Here is a 13,869-nt window from a genome sequence, read left to right on the forward strand (position 1 = left end):
CTTATATCTATTAAAATGTCCTTATCGTTTCTTTTCGTCAACGAAATAGTCCCTATCTTTTCTCATATCTATTAAAACGTCATTATCGTTTCTTTTCATCAACGAAATAGTCTCTCCTCATCCTCCTCCTCCTCCTCCTCAAAAAAGAAGAAAACAAAGAGGAGGAGGAGGAGGAATAGAAGGGGGTAATTTGGTCTTTTACTATATTTTTAACCGCAGAAATAGATGGAAGGACTATTTTGTTGACGTAAAAAAAAGATAAGGACGTTTTAATAGGTTTCTGAAAATACAGAGACTGACTTGTTAATAATAGCAATACTCAGGGACTAAATTGTAAATCTTCCTAAAATTTATTTTAATGTTTGATGAGCAAGAGTTTGAAAGGTGATATGTGAATTAAATTGAGTTTAGTTACAAAACTAATTAACTATGTATTATGATGGATGAAAATTATTTTAATCCAAATAAATTATTAAACACCTTTAGCTCCTCCTCCTTAAAGAAGAAGAATAAAAAGAAAAATCGAAGTAGAATCAAAGAAGAAGAAGAAGAAAAGAAAGAATCGATGAAGAAGAAGAGGAGGAGGAGGAGGAGGAGGAGGAGGAGGGAGATAATTTGATCTTTTACTATATTTTTAACGGCAGAAATAGACGGAATGACTATTTTGTTAACTTAAAGAAAAGATAAGGACGTTTTAATTGGTTTCTGAAAATACAGGGACTGACTTGTTAATAATAACAATATTTAGGGACTAAATTGTAAATCTCCCTAAAATTTATTTTAATGTTTGATGAGCAAGAGTTTGAAAGGTGATGTGTGACTTAAATTGAGTTTAGTTACAAAACTAATTAACTATGTATTATGATGGATGAAAATTATTTTAATCCAAATAAATTATTAAACACCTTTAACTTGGGATTAGAAGAAATTAAAGCTATCTTATCAAACTATTGGAAAATTATAGTGAGCCGGAAGCATATCTAACTGGTATTATCGCTATTAGACTGATGCAGGATGGGTAAGATTGAACGTGGACGGGAAGAGGAGGTGGTGGTTGGTTGGTTTGGAAATTGCATGGATTATGGGCTATAGGAGGGTTGAAGTTAATCTTGATGGTGAGATTGTTTAGCTTCTTCTCACAATCTAATATAATCTTTGAATACAAACAACTTATTGCTCGCATAAAAGCTAAATTTACCATTTTTCTAAAAATTCTAACTTTGGTCATGCCTACCTTAGTGACTAAAATTGATAAAGAACTATTTAGACTCCGTCAGGAGTTTTAATCAATATCATTTGGTTAAAGACGAAATAAAAGAAAAAATAGGCTGAAAGACGAAAAATTTTATTGAAATTCTTTAAAGATTGCAAAAGTCTAATTCTAATAGCCAAGTGAGGCTATTTATAATAAAAACAAAACCCTAATATGCAAAATTATGAAAATACCCAAAATATTCAAAAAAATAATTAAAATATAAAAGTTAACCCTGGTCGAAATTGCTATAAAATTCAAGGCTAGTTGCTCCATATCAAAAATTAAAAAACTAAAATCATTATTTTATATATAATAATATTAAACATAATTTCTTTGAACTCCAAGGGCAGCAGTTATGGCTGCGGAAATACAAACTGCATCACAATAATTCAGATTATGGGACATAAAACATTTCCTTCTAAACTTGCTTATCCCTAAGGAAATATAACTTCCTTTACTACTACTTGCTCTAAAATTATAAAAGATTTACAATGATATTGAAGATTATATATGTGATCAAATATAATTTGCATGAAGATTTAAATGACATTGGAGTTGAAGGAAATTCAACTTTCTCGGTTAAAGAAAATATAACTTCCTCTGCTAAGTATACCTGGTATAATAAGATGAGTTTATGATATTTATTTTTATTTTTATTTTTTTTACATTCGATGATAAGTCTTGACAAACTGTTCAAAACTTGCATATTCGATTATGGGTCTTGACAGGCCGCTCAAACCTTAAATTATATCAACAATCTTTTACAGGCTATTGTTGGGAATAATATCTGTTCCAATAGATCAATTTTTAAAAAGATTATAACGTTAGACCAAAAATATCAAAAATATGATATATACAATAATCAATTACTACCTAGATCAATGCCAATACTTACAAGCAATAACTATCAGTTATAGCAATTTTTTTTTTTTCTCGTTTTTATATATTAAAAATATATAAAAATATTTAAAGGTAATTTACAGCTAAGTCCCTGAATTTTAGCAAAATCTACAAGTTAGTTTTTGTTTAAAATTTGTATAATAATTAAGTTCTTAAATTTTAAATCTATTAAACCAATTGGTCATTCTGTTAAAAACATGATCAATTTACCCTTAATTATTTTTTAATGACAATAAAATCCTTATACAATTTGTTGTTATGGCTCTCTATCTAAATCTCCCATTAAGGCTTTCGAATGGATCCCAAATTTTGGGAGAAATAGGTGAAAGATGTTAGATCAATGACCACCAAAGGGAGATCACAATGGTGATGGTACAGATCTGAATAGCAAATTCACAATCTTTATCGATCCATAGATAATCTTATCAATTTTAGTTTTTTTATCAGTTCTTGATAGGGTTACTATTGTTGAAATACAAGGAAAAAAGATGATGATACAGAAGAAATTGTGGCAAATGCAATGAAAATGCCAATCAAATGAAGGAGAAGATAAGGCTTTGATTTGTTGGGTCTGGCCAGTAATAAAGATCATACTTCTAAATATTAATTAAAGAAAGTTAGAAGTGAACTATTATCATTATAAAGTAAACAAAGAAGAAAATGTCCTTTATTAACTGATTTCAGTTCTACCAATTGTATCAAACACAACATGAACTGAATACATAAGCAACATATTAATAAAAGTATTAAAACTTTATATCAGTTGTAATTGATGAGAAGAAGCACAAGAGCTCTGATGAAATTAAGGAGCTTCAACATTGAGCTGCATCTCCAGAATTTTGCTCATCTTCTAATTTGTTGCAACCCTTCAATGAAGTATGGGACTCCATGCAAGGGACAGCTTGCAAGTAAATGCTTGTATGTACTGCTCCTTCTAAACGAACAGGGCTAATTGTTTCTTCAGGAGGGTTCCATACGAGGAAGTGTTCATTCCACGATGAGAAAAATAGCTCGCCCTTCCTTGAAAATCCTAATGGCAGAGACATCTCCAAACATTCTGGCTTTGCTACGGTAAATAATTTAGTCCAAGACTCTTCAACTCCATATTCAAGCAATACCCACAACTCCACATGATGATCAGTAGACAGAGACAAAGCAACATGCTCATTCAAGCAAAGAATTGTCCGCCAAAAATAGCGAGAACTGAAAGCATCTGGTAGAGCTGTTGTTTTGATAACCTCATTGCTCAAGTCGAAAGAAACAATTAAGTCTCGACTATGGTCTCTCTCTTTTGCGCACCAATGAAATGTTCCATTTGCACCCGTATGAGCTCTATGATCATAATTATAATCAGAGTCGCCATTTTCGAACTTATAACTAGGCAACTCCCAAGAATTCAGAGAGACATCAAGTTTTCTCCAAGTATCATCCCTCAGACTATAGATCTCCGCCAGGTAATCATATTGTTTATCACGAGTGAAATACTCAAAAATCCTGAGTACTTTGTAATCACATGTTGTGGAGTCAAATCCAAATTCTACAATTTCCAGTGAAAACCGTTCAGGTGGAGGATGTGAAAGATTGGATTGAGGTAGTATCTTAGTTTCAGAAGTAGTTGGGTTCCATAGAACAATATTACTCTCGTACTTGTAAACATCATCCCATAACCGAAGCAAATCCTCAAAGAAATATCCATCACGGAGGCAAATTACACCATTACAGCAAGAACCCACGATGTCAACGAAAGAGCATTTTTCCATTATATCATGAGGATATGGAATTTCTTGTGGGGGAGACATGTCAAATGTATCATTGCAAAGAAAACAAAAAGCCATATATTCAAACCTATAATCATCATATTTGACAAGGATTTGGGAATTGGTTGTAGAATCAGAACAAGAGAGTAGGTTTTTATATATAAAATTAGGATCAGAAAAGAGAGCACACCAAGATCTGCAAACGCACCTGAATCTAACAACACTTCTAACGGGTAATTTGAACAAGATGTTGAACACCAAATGCTTGGAAAAATAATCAACAGCCATGGTAGATATTGGTTTTGTTGATGAGAGTCCTAAGCAAAATAGCTGAAAAATTGAAGGACAGAGCACACTTCCCACAAGTAGAGAGATTTGTAAAAGGATAGAGCCTTAAATCCACCGAAAACAGAGGCTTGCACATAAGATCCCCAGTTTTGAGGGAGAGAGGAAGGAATGGAGAGGATGATCGGAAAGGCTTATGAAATTGAAGAGGAGGGAGATGAACTCTTAGCCACCACCACCGTGTTTGATTCAATTTCAATTCCTAAAATTTTGTGTAATTCAATTAGAATTCAATTCTACTTGTATGGGATTGGTTACAACTAACACTAATTCCTTTAAATTTTGATGAAATTTAAAATGAATTCAACATGTTTTATAAATTAAAATGCCCCTAATCAAGTTTTTCCCCAATTATTTTTTATTTTATTAGTTAATTAAATAAATAACTGAAAATTAATAAATTATTAAAAATATCAATAATTACAAAATAAATAATTATACTTTTTTAATTTATATTTTTAATTGTATTTTTATTATATTATATTAGTAAATTTGTAGATAAAAATTGAATAATTTTTTATTTTATTTTATAATTAATATAATATTAAATAATAAAATTTATTTTAATGTTTGATGAGCTATGGACTATTAAGGAGTTTGAATGGTGATATATAAATTAAATTGAGTTTATTTACAAAACTAATTAAATTTTGTATTATAATGGATGAAAATGATTTTAATTCAAATAAATTATTGAACAACTATAGTTTGGGATTCAAAGAAATTAAAGCCGTCTTATCAAACTAATGAAAAATTGTAGTGAGATGGGAGCATATCTGACTGTTATTATGGTCATATTAAACTCACGCAAGAAAACTATTTTTCATTTTGAATAAGGCAAATGACTGTGACGATTTTTTTTTATATATATTTGATGATAAATCTTGACAGATTTAAAAATTAACATTATATTAATAATTTTGTACAAGTTATTGTTGAAAATTATATTTATTTCAATAGATAGAATTTTTAAATTTATACAGCTTGATAATAATTTTCGTTATTATTAATTTGGACTATTTATTGCTAACTAATCAACTCACTCAACTTAATTTCATTTTTTTAATAATAATAATAATCATTATTATATTAAGTATATTAATCATAAAATTGAACTAAATACTATGTAAATAAGAATATGTAGATCCTACGTAAGCAAGAATAGCGGACCCACACACCATATAAGAAACTTACCATATTTATCAAGATTGCCTGGTGGCAAGAAACGTGTGGGTTTTCAGCAAATTTCACTTGCTTCCAAGAGTTGGTGTTCCATACAAAGTAAATCGGATCACAGTCATCAGGTGGAGGTTAGGATTGACCAGGTTATAGATAACAATCGCTGGTCGATATCTTGGGATAGGGTGTTCACAAAATCCAACCAATCAAATAAATTTAAATTAATAAATTTCATTAAATAATTATTTTGAATTGATTTTTAGATGTTTTATAAAAATTTATATAATTTTTTTATTAGTTAATTAATAAATAATTATTTTATATTTAATTATATATTTTAATTTTAACTTTGCATTTTATTGTTTAATTTGTATGTTTGGTTTAAATATAATACTAATAAGTTTTTTTTATTATTATTATTAAGAATATAATATCTTAAATTAATTATTTTTATTTTTTAATTTCTAAAAAATTAAAATTAGCCATATTTTATAAATATATTATTTTATTTTTTTACAATTATTTCAGATGTAATAATTTTTTAATTAAAATTAAAATTAATCACATTTCTAAAAAGTTAAATTTAATAATAAAATTAAAAACCTAATAACATTATTTTATATATAATAATATTAAACATAATTTTTTTAAACTCCGACAGCAGCGGCTATAGCTGTAGAAATATAAACTACATCACAATAATTTAGATTATGGGGCATAAAATATTTTTTCTAAGACGGCTTATCCCCAAGGAAATAATCTTTTAATACTATTGCACTAAAATTATAAAAGATATATAATGACATAAAATTATAAAAGATATATAATAACATTGAAAATTATATATGTGATCAAATATAACTTCTATTAAAATTGAAATGACATTGCCGTGGAAGAAAGTATAATTTCCTCTGTTGAAGAAAATATAACTTTCTCTATCGTACCGCATCCATATCCTAATTGTCTTTATGGTGACATGCGTAGACTGTTCTCCATAGCAAGGTTTTTTTCCTTTTGCATTCAATTATGAATCTTGATAGGCCGTTCAAAACTTATCAATAATCTTATACAAAGTATTAAAAGATTCAATTAAACAATTTCTATCTTTATAGAATTAGATGATTTTCGCTTAAGAGTCCAAAAAGATTTTTTTTAATTCTAGAGACTTTTTTAATTCCAATTATATTTATAGGATAAAGGTGCACTAGCTACTGTATTTATTATAATTAAATCAAACCTTTTTTTTTTCAAGAATCTTTACTCTTATAGGAGAAGTATGTAATATTAAAGCTTGAAGCAATATAATAGCAAATAAATTTTTTTTTCTTGTTTTTATACATTAAAAATATATAAAAATATTTAAATGTAATTTACAGCTAAGTCCCTAAATTTTAGCAAAATCTACAAGTTAGTTTTTGTTTAAAATTTGTATAATAATTAAGTTCTTAAATTTTAAATCTATTAAATCAATTGGTCATTATATTAAAAACATGATCAATTCACCCTTAATTATTTTTTAATGACAATAAAATCCTTATACAATTTATTGTTGACTCTTTATTTAAATCTCCCATTAAGGCTGTCGAATGGATCCCAAATTTTGGGGGAAATAGGTGAAAGATGTTAGATCAATGACCACCAAAGGGAGATCACAATGGTGATGGTACAGATCTGAATAGCAAATTCACAATCTTTATCGATTATAAGATATCAATTTTAGTTCCTGAGAGAGAAGATTTTATTAGATTTAAAAAAAAAAACTAATTTTATTTGTTCTTGATATGGTTACTATTGTTGAAACACAAGGAAAAAAGATGATGATACAGAAGAAATTGTGGCAAATGCAATGAAAATGCCAATCAAATGAAGGAGAAGATAAGGTTTTGATTTGTTGTGTCTGGCCAGTAATGATGATCATACTTCTAAATATTAATTAAAGAAAGAAGTGAACTATTATCATTATAAAGTAAACAAAGAAGAAAATGTCCTTTATTAACTGATTTCAGTTCTACCAATTGTATCAAACACAACATGAACTGAATACATAAGCAACATATTAATAAAAGTATTAAAACTTTATATCAGTTGTAATTGATGAGAAGAAGCACAAGAGCTCTGATGAAATTAAGGAGCTTCAACATTGAGCTGCATCTCCAGAATTTTGCTCATCTTCTAATTTGTTGCAACCCTTCAATGAAGTATGGGACTCCATGCAAGGGACAGCTTGCAAGTAAATGCTTGTATGTACTGCTCCTTCTAAACGAACAGGGCTAATTGTTTCTTCAGGAGGGTTCCATACGAGGAAGTGTTCATTCCACGATGAGAAAAATAGCTCGCCCTTCCTTGAAAATCCTAATGGCAGAGACATCTCCAAACATTCTGGCTTTGCTACGGTAAATAATTTAGTCCAAGACTCTTCAACTCCATATTCAAGCAATACCCACAACTCCACATGATGATCAGTAGACAGAGACAAAGCAACATGCTCATTCAAGCAAAGAATTGTCCGCCAAAAATAGCGAGAACTGAAAGCATCTGGTAGAGCTGTTGTTTTGATAACCTCATTGCTCAAGTCGAAAGAAACAATTAAGTCTCGACTATGGTCTCTCTCTTTTGCGCACCAATGAAATGTTCCATTTGCACCCGTATGAGCTCTATGATCATAATTATAATCAGAGTCGCCATTTTCGAACTTATAACTAGGCAACTCCCAAGAATTCAGAGAGACATCAAGTTTTCTCCAAGTATCATCCCTCAGACTATAGATCTCCGCCAGGTAATCATATTGTTTATCACGAGTGAAATACTCAAAAATCCTGAGTACTTTGTAATCACATGTTGTGGAGTCAAATCCAAATTCTACAATTTCCAGTGAAAACCGTTCAGGTGGAGGATGTGAAAGATTGGATTGAGGTAGTATCTTAGTTTCAGAAGTAGTTGGGTTCCATAGAACAATATTACTCTCGTACTTGTAAACATCATCCCATAACCGAAGCAAATCCTCAAAGAAATATCCATCACGGAGGCAAATTACACCATTACAGCAAGAACCCACGATGTCAACGAAAGAGCATTTTTCCATTATATCACGAGGATATGGAATTTCTTGTGGGGGAGACATGTCAAATGTATCATTGCAAAGAAAACAAAAAGCCATATATTCAAACCTATAATCATCATATTTGACAAGGATTTGAGAATTGGTTGTAGAATCAGAACAAGAGAGTAGGTTTTTATATATAAAATTAGGATCAGAAAAGAGAGCACACCAAGATTTGCAAACGCACCTGAATCTAACAACACTTCTAACGGGTAATTTGAACAAGATGTTGAACACCAAATGCTTGGGAAAATAATCAACAGCCATGGTAGATATTGGTTTTGTTGATGAGAGTCCTAAGCAAAATAGCTGAAAAATTGAAGGACAGAGCACACTTCCCACAAGTAGAGAGATTTGTAAAAGGATAGAGCCTTAAATCCACCGAAAACAGAGGCTTGCACATAAGATCCCCAGTTTTGAGGGAGAGAGGAAGGAATGGAGAGGATGATCGGAAAGGCTTATGAAATTGAAGAGGAGGGAGATGAACTCTTAGCCACCACCACCGTGTTTGATTCAATTTCAATTCCTAAAATTTCCTGTAATTCAATGTATGGGATTGGTTATAACTAACACCAATTTCTTTAAATTTTGATAAACTTAAACTGAATTCTAACATGTTTTTTGAATTCCAACAGCAGCAGCTATAGCTGCGGAAAGCATCATAATAAATCAGATTATGGGGCATAAAACATTTCCTTCTAAATCTGCTTATCCCCAAGAAAATATAACTCCCTTTAATACTACATACTACTGTCTTAAAATTATCAAAAATATATAATGACATTGAAGATTGTACATGTGATCAAATATAACTTCCATGAAAATTGAGATGAGATTGCGGTTGAAGGAAGTATAACTTCTTCTTCTGTTGAAGGAAATATAACTACTTCTGCTGTATCGCATCCATATCCCAATTGTCCATGTGGTGCCATGGGTGGACAGTCTTGAAATTGTTCTCCATTCTGGGTAAGGCAAAAGTATACCTGGTATAACATAGGATGAGCGTCCTTTTTTATTTTTTTGCATTCAATGATTGGTCTTGACAGACCGCTCAAAGCTTGCATTATATCAACAATCTTGTACACGCTATTGTTGGGAATAATATCTGTTCCAATAGATAAATTTTTAAAAAAGTTATAACATTACAACAACAATATCAAAATATAATATATACAATAATCAATTACTACCTGATCCTTTCAACATCTCAAGTGTATGAGTATGCTTTACCCTTTCAACGGATGTTTGAAAGTAGCGAAATTGCTCCCACGTAGTGCATACGCCATGACGTTCCCATTCATGTTTCCAAAATTTAATATTAGTTTTTGTGGTTTCGAGAACTGGCCATAAATTATTTAAATCATCGATGATTTCAGAGTGAATTAGCTGTCACAAAACAAAATAAAATAAAACAGATGAAAATGAACTTTTAATTTTGAGAATTGGAAAATACTAAAATATTATTATACACATACCTGATTAGCATTAAATGGAATCTTCTTACATTTCTTATAATTAGGACTCTTGCCATTGAGAGTGATAGGCCACAGTCCATGCAAAGTGAACCTATCTTCAATATAAGGGGTGTTGCAAGAATAAAGCTTGCAAAATGATGGAGGCCACCGCAGTGTTAAGTAAAATGCATCATAATGGGTAGTAGCAGATGCAATGTTGAAAGGATAAAAAATAACAAGTAATAGAACGAGAAACACCATGTTCATGATTTGAATAAATTATTTGGACTTCTGTTGTGTAGTTGGGTGTAAGAAACTACACACAAGTAGTCCTATATATAGGAGAGGAGAGAGTAGGAAGGGGAAAAAAATATAAGTATAATTTATACATATTTCAAGTAAACCCTTAAATTTTTTATGAAAGATCAAATAAACTTATTTTAATTGATTTTTTTAATAAAATTCACTGTTTTAATTTTACGTATGAATAAATCATAAATTAATAAAATATTATTATTTTCATAATAAAATATTATTTTTGTAGAAGTTTTCAAGATAGTTTAGACGGCAAAGAGAGGTATAAAAACATATATTACTTATTTTTAGAGGAGATTGGGCAATAGGATCATGCATATTTGGTTCCTGGACTTAAGAGACATCATATTTGTGCGAATATGAATTTCACGCATTTTGTATGTAATAACTACCCATCACATGCATTACTAATCGGTCTTTTATTTCTAGTTTAAGCACGCTTTTAAAGTTGCGTTTTAGACTTGTTGTATCAATGTTAATTAATATTTTATTTTTCTTTTATTTTTTAAAAAATTAGAGAGAAAGAATGTTATTTTTTTTATTTTTTAATTTTACATACGAATAAATCATAAATTAATAAAATATTATTTTTTTTATAGAAATTTTTAAGATTAATGAGGTGGTAAAGGAAGTATAAAAAATATATATTACTTATTTTTAGAGGAGATTTGGCAATAGTAAGAAAGATTGTGCATGATTAGTTCTTGAAGTACGGAGACATCATATTTGTGTGTGTTTTGACTATGATAACAACCTATAATCATGCATTCTAAATAAGTTGTACCCTCAAAATTTGTCTATTCCCAATATAAGTTAATTAAACACTATTTTAATTAGAGATATGTAAACAAAATGTTAAAAAAATTAATAAAATAATAGTTAATTAAAAATAAATAAATAAATAATATATCAGTGAGCCTGAGTGATATTTTCAAAATTTTTTAAAAAATAACAAGTTAATGAAATGCTTTTCTTATTTCTCATTGTATTTTAATAACATAATATCAATTATTTTACTAAAATAATTAACCTTATATTAAGCAAATAATGGCAGCCCTGCAAACAAATCTTCATGATTTTCACACACTATCTGGCTTCCAAGCGAGGGCAGCTTTAGTTTCAAATATGTACTTTAAGAATCAAGGACGGAGCCAGCTTTAGTTTCAAATATGTACTTAGGAATCAAGTACGGAGCCAGCGTGGACAAGGGCCTCTAGGTGCCTGAAAATTTTTAAATTATGTAGAGTTATTTAAGTAATTTTATTTATAATATAAAAATTATCATGAAATTTTTGTATATTTAAAAAATTTATTAATTAATTTTTATTTTAAAATTACTCAATTAAAATATTTTATATTTTATAAAATTAAATTTTTTAATCTTTTTATCAACTAAAATCTTATTTGCCTTTACTACTATTTAATTTATTTAATTTTAGTTATTCATTTTATTTTATCTCTCTCATTCTCTATTTTTTCAATTTTAAAAATTTATTTTTCATCTTTAAAATTTCAATTTTAATATAAAATTTTTTTAAAATTATTTATTACTGCATAAATAAATTTTATATACTATTTTTATTATTAAAAAATAAATCTCATTTAATTAGTTTATAACCTATTTATATAACTAAAATTATTTGTTAAATTATTTAAATTTAAAAAAATAAATTTTAAATTTTTATAAAATAAATGTTTTATGAATAATATTTTATTAATTAACGAGTTTTATGGACTATTTAAATTTAAAAAATAATTTAATTTTAAAAAATATAAATATAATGGATAATAGGTTAGATAATTTAAATTTAAAAAATATTTAAATATAAATAAATATTATTTGTATAGATAATAGGTTAAATTATTTAAATTTTAAAAAAATAAAATAAAAATATTATCTTTATAACTAACGAGTTAAGATAATTTAATTTAAAAAATAAATATTATATTAAATTATTATGTTACCCATATAGCAAACGTTCATCTATGCCGGTTTTACAGGAAAATTCAAGTCATACAAACTATCAATTCGAGTTTTATTCCTCCTATCATTTTAGGAACCGTTCGTGATATTTAAGAACTAGTAAAAAAATTTTCTCTTATTCGATTCTCTTATGTTAATAGAAAAAAAAAATTTTAGCATGATAATTTTTTCGATATTAATTCTTTAAATCAGTATAATTATATTCTTTTTTTCTTTCTTTATTTAAAAGAATAGTTAATTTTTTTATTTTTATAAAAAAAAAGGCACCATAAATCGATAGCGGGAGTGCAATATTATGTAGATTTAAAATAGTAAATAATTTTTAATATTTAAAAATATAAAATTATTTTTATTATTAAAAATAATATTTATTGGGTTGCTATTTGTTTATAATAATTAAATGCAAAGTTTAAGATTTTATTTGATAAAATGGTAAAATAAAATTTATTTGAACATTGGTGAAAACTTGAGTGATTTATTTAGTCTTTTATTTCATAATTTAATTTATAGATGTTAAAAAAATAATATTTATGTTAGATGAGGAAAATTTTCCTTAAACGAGCTCCCTCTCTGTAATAAATGTTATAATAAGTTTTCACCATATTTATTATGGGTCTTTTAGCCTTGTGGTCTGATCACAGGTATATGTGCTAATTCCATTCGATAAATTGGAAAAAAACTTATGATATGGTTCAAATTTAGTCTATGGTTAGCGATCACAATTACTTGGGTATTTTCACTCGACCAAATTCTAATATATTTTTGTGTTTTGATTTAATTTAATGATTAAAATTGATGATCGCTGGACTTCTTCACCCCGGTATAAAGGCCAGGCCCATGAAAACAGTCCATGATCCGAAGACTTCAATATTCCCCTCGAGAGCCAGGTCCAGCCCGCTCAGTCACAGGGCCGGACTCCGCCTAGACTCCTCAATCAAACCGGCCCAAACCTCTCGGCCCAGTAATCAGGCCCTCATCAGGCTCAACTTCAGCCCTACCATTCAACCCAGCCCGGAAAGGGGAAAATGACCAAGATGCCCCGCTGGTAGGTCCTTCCGCATGCATATCAGAGGAGAATCATACGTATCAGAGGAGAATTAATGGCCGTTACGCATGGAGCAGGCGCCTGACACATCCGTACATACGGAGCTAGGCGACAGAAGACAGCTAGCATTGTGGCAGAGAGACAGATATATATATCACGGTAGAGGCCACGCAGAGGGGGTTCTCTTCTTCTTCCTTTTCCTTCCTGGATACCATTTTTATTCTTTCTGTAATCCTTGCCTAAATATACTACTCTGAGCCATAAAATCTGACTTGAGCGTCGGAGGGCCTCTGCCGGGGCACACCCGGTAGGCCCCTGACCTTTCTTTCTTATTTTACAGGTCCCTTCACAAGGAAGAACATGGAGAGATCCACCAGGGAGCCCAGCAAGAAGGGACCCAGAAGAAAACCAGATCTATCATGGACCAGGAAGAGGAAAATATTTATCAAATGGCGCCGTCTGTGGGAAACGAAGGAGATCTTTTCATCACCGGAGTTTTCACTTTCAAAACCCACTGAGATCCACAATGGCAAAC

At 29.4% G+C, this 13,869-nt stretch overlaps 3 protein-coding genes across 3 annotated transcripts; all 3 read right to left on the reverse strand.

The window, feature by feature from the left end:
- Positions 1–2,798: 2,798 nt before the first annotated feature.
- Positions 2,799–4,510, reverse strand: LOC110608117 (F-box/kelch-repeat protein At3g06240). The gene has a single exon (XM_021747326.2). It carries the CDS (start codon positions 4,198–4,200, stop codon positions 2,968–2,970), a length of 1,233 nt encoding a protein of 410 aa, XP_021603018.2. The 5' UTR covers positions 4,201–4,510; the 3' UTR covers positions 2,799–2,967.
- A 2,891-nt stretch (positions 4,511–7,401) lies between these two features.
- LOC110608405 (F-box/kelch-repeat protein At3g06240-like) lies at positions 7,402–9,059 on the reverse strand. The gene has a single exon (XM_021747622.2). The coding sequence runs from the start codon at positions 8,801–8,803 to the stop codon at positions 7,571–7,573; it is 1,233 nt and encodes a 410-aa protein (XP_021603314.2). The 5' UTR covers positions 8,804–9,059; the 3' UTR covers positions 7,402–7,570.
- A 241-nt stretch (positions 9,060–9,300) lies between these two features.
- Positions 9,301–10,251, reverse strand: LOC110608406 (ribonuclease 1). Its single transcript, XM_021747623.2, has 3 exons — positions 10,012–10,251; positions 9,727–9,922; positions 9,301–9,641 (listed from the first exon to the last, which is right to left on the reverse strand). The coding sequence occupies exons 1-3, from the start codon at positions 10,249–10,251 to the stop codon at positions 9,301–9,303; spliced, it is 777 nt and encodes a 258-aa protein (XP_021603315.2).
- Between the last annotated feature and the right edge of the window lie 3,618 nt (positions 10,252–13,869).

This window comes from Manihot esculenta, chromosome 4 (assembly GCF_001659605.2).
Source record: "Manihot esculenta cultivar AM560-2 chromosome 4, M.esculenta_v8, whole genome shotgun sequence".
Taxonomy (NCBI): Eukaryota; Viridiplantae; Streptophyta; class Magnoliopsida; order Malpighiales; family Euphorbiaceae; genus Manihot; species Manihot esculenta.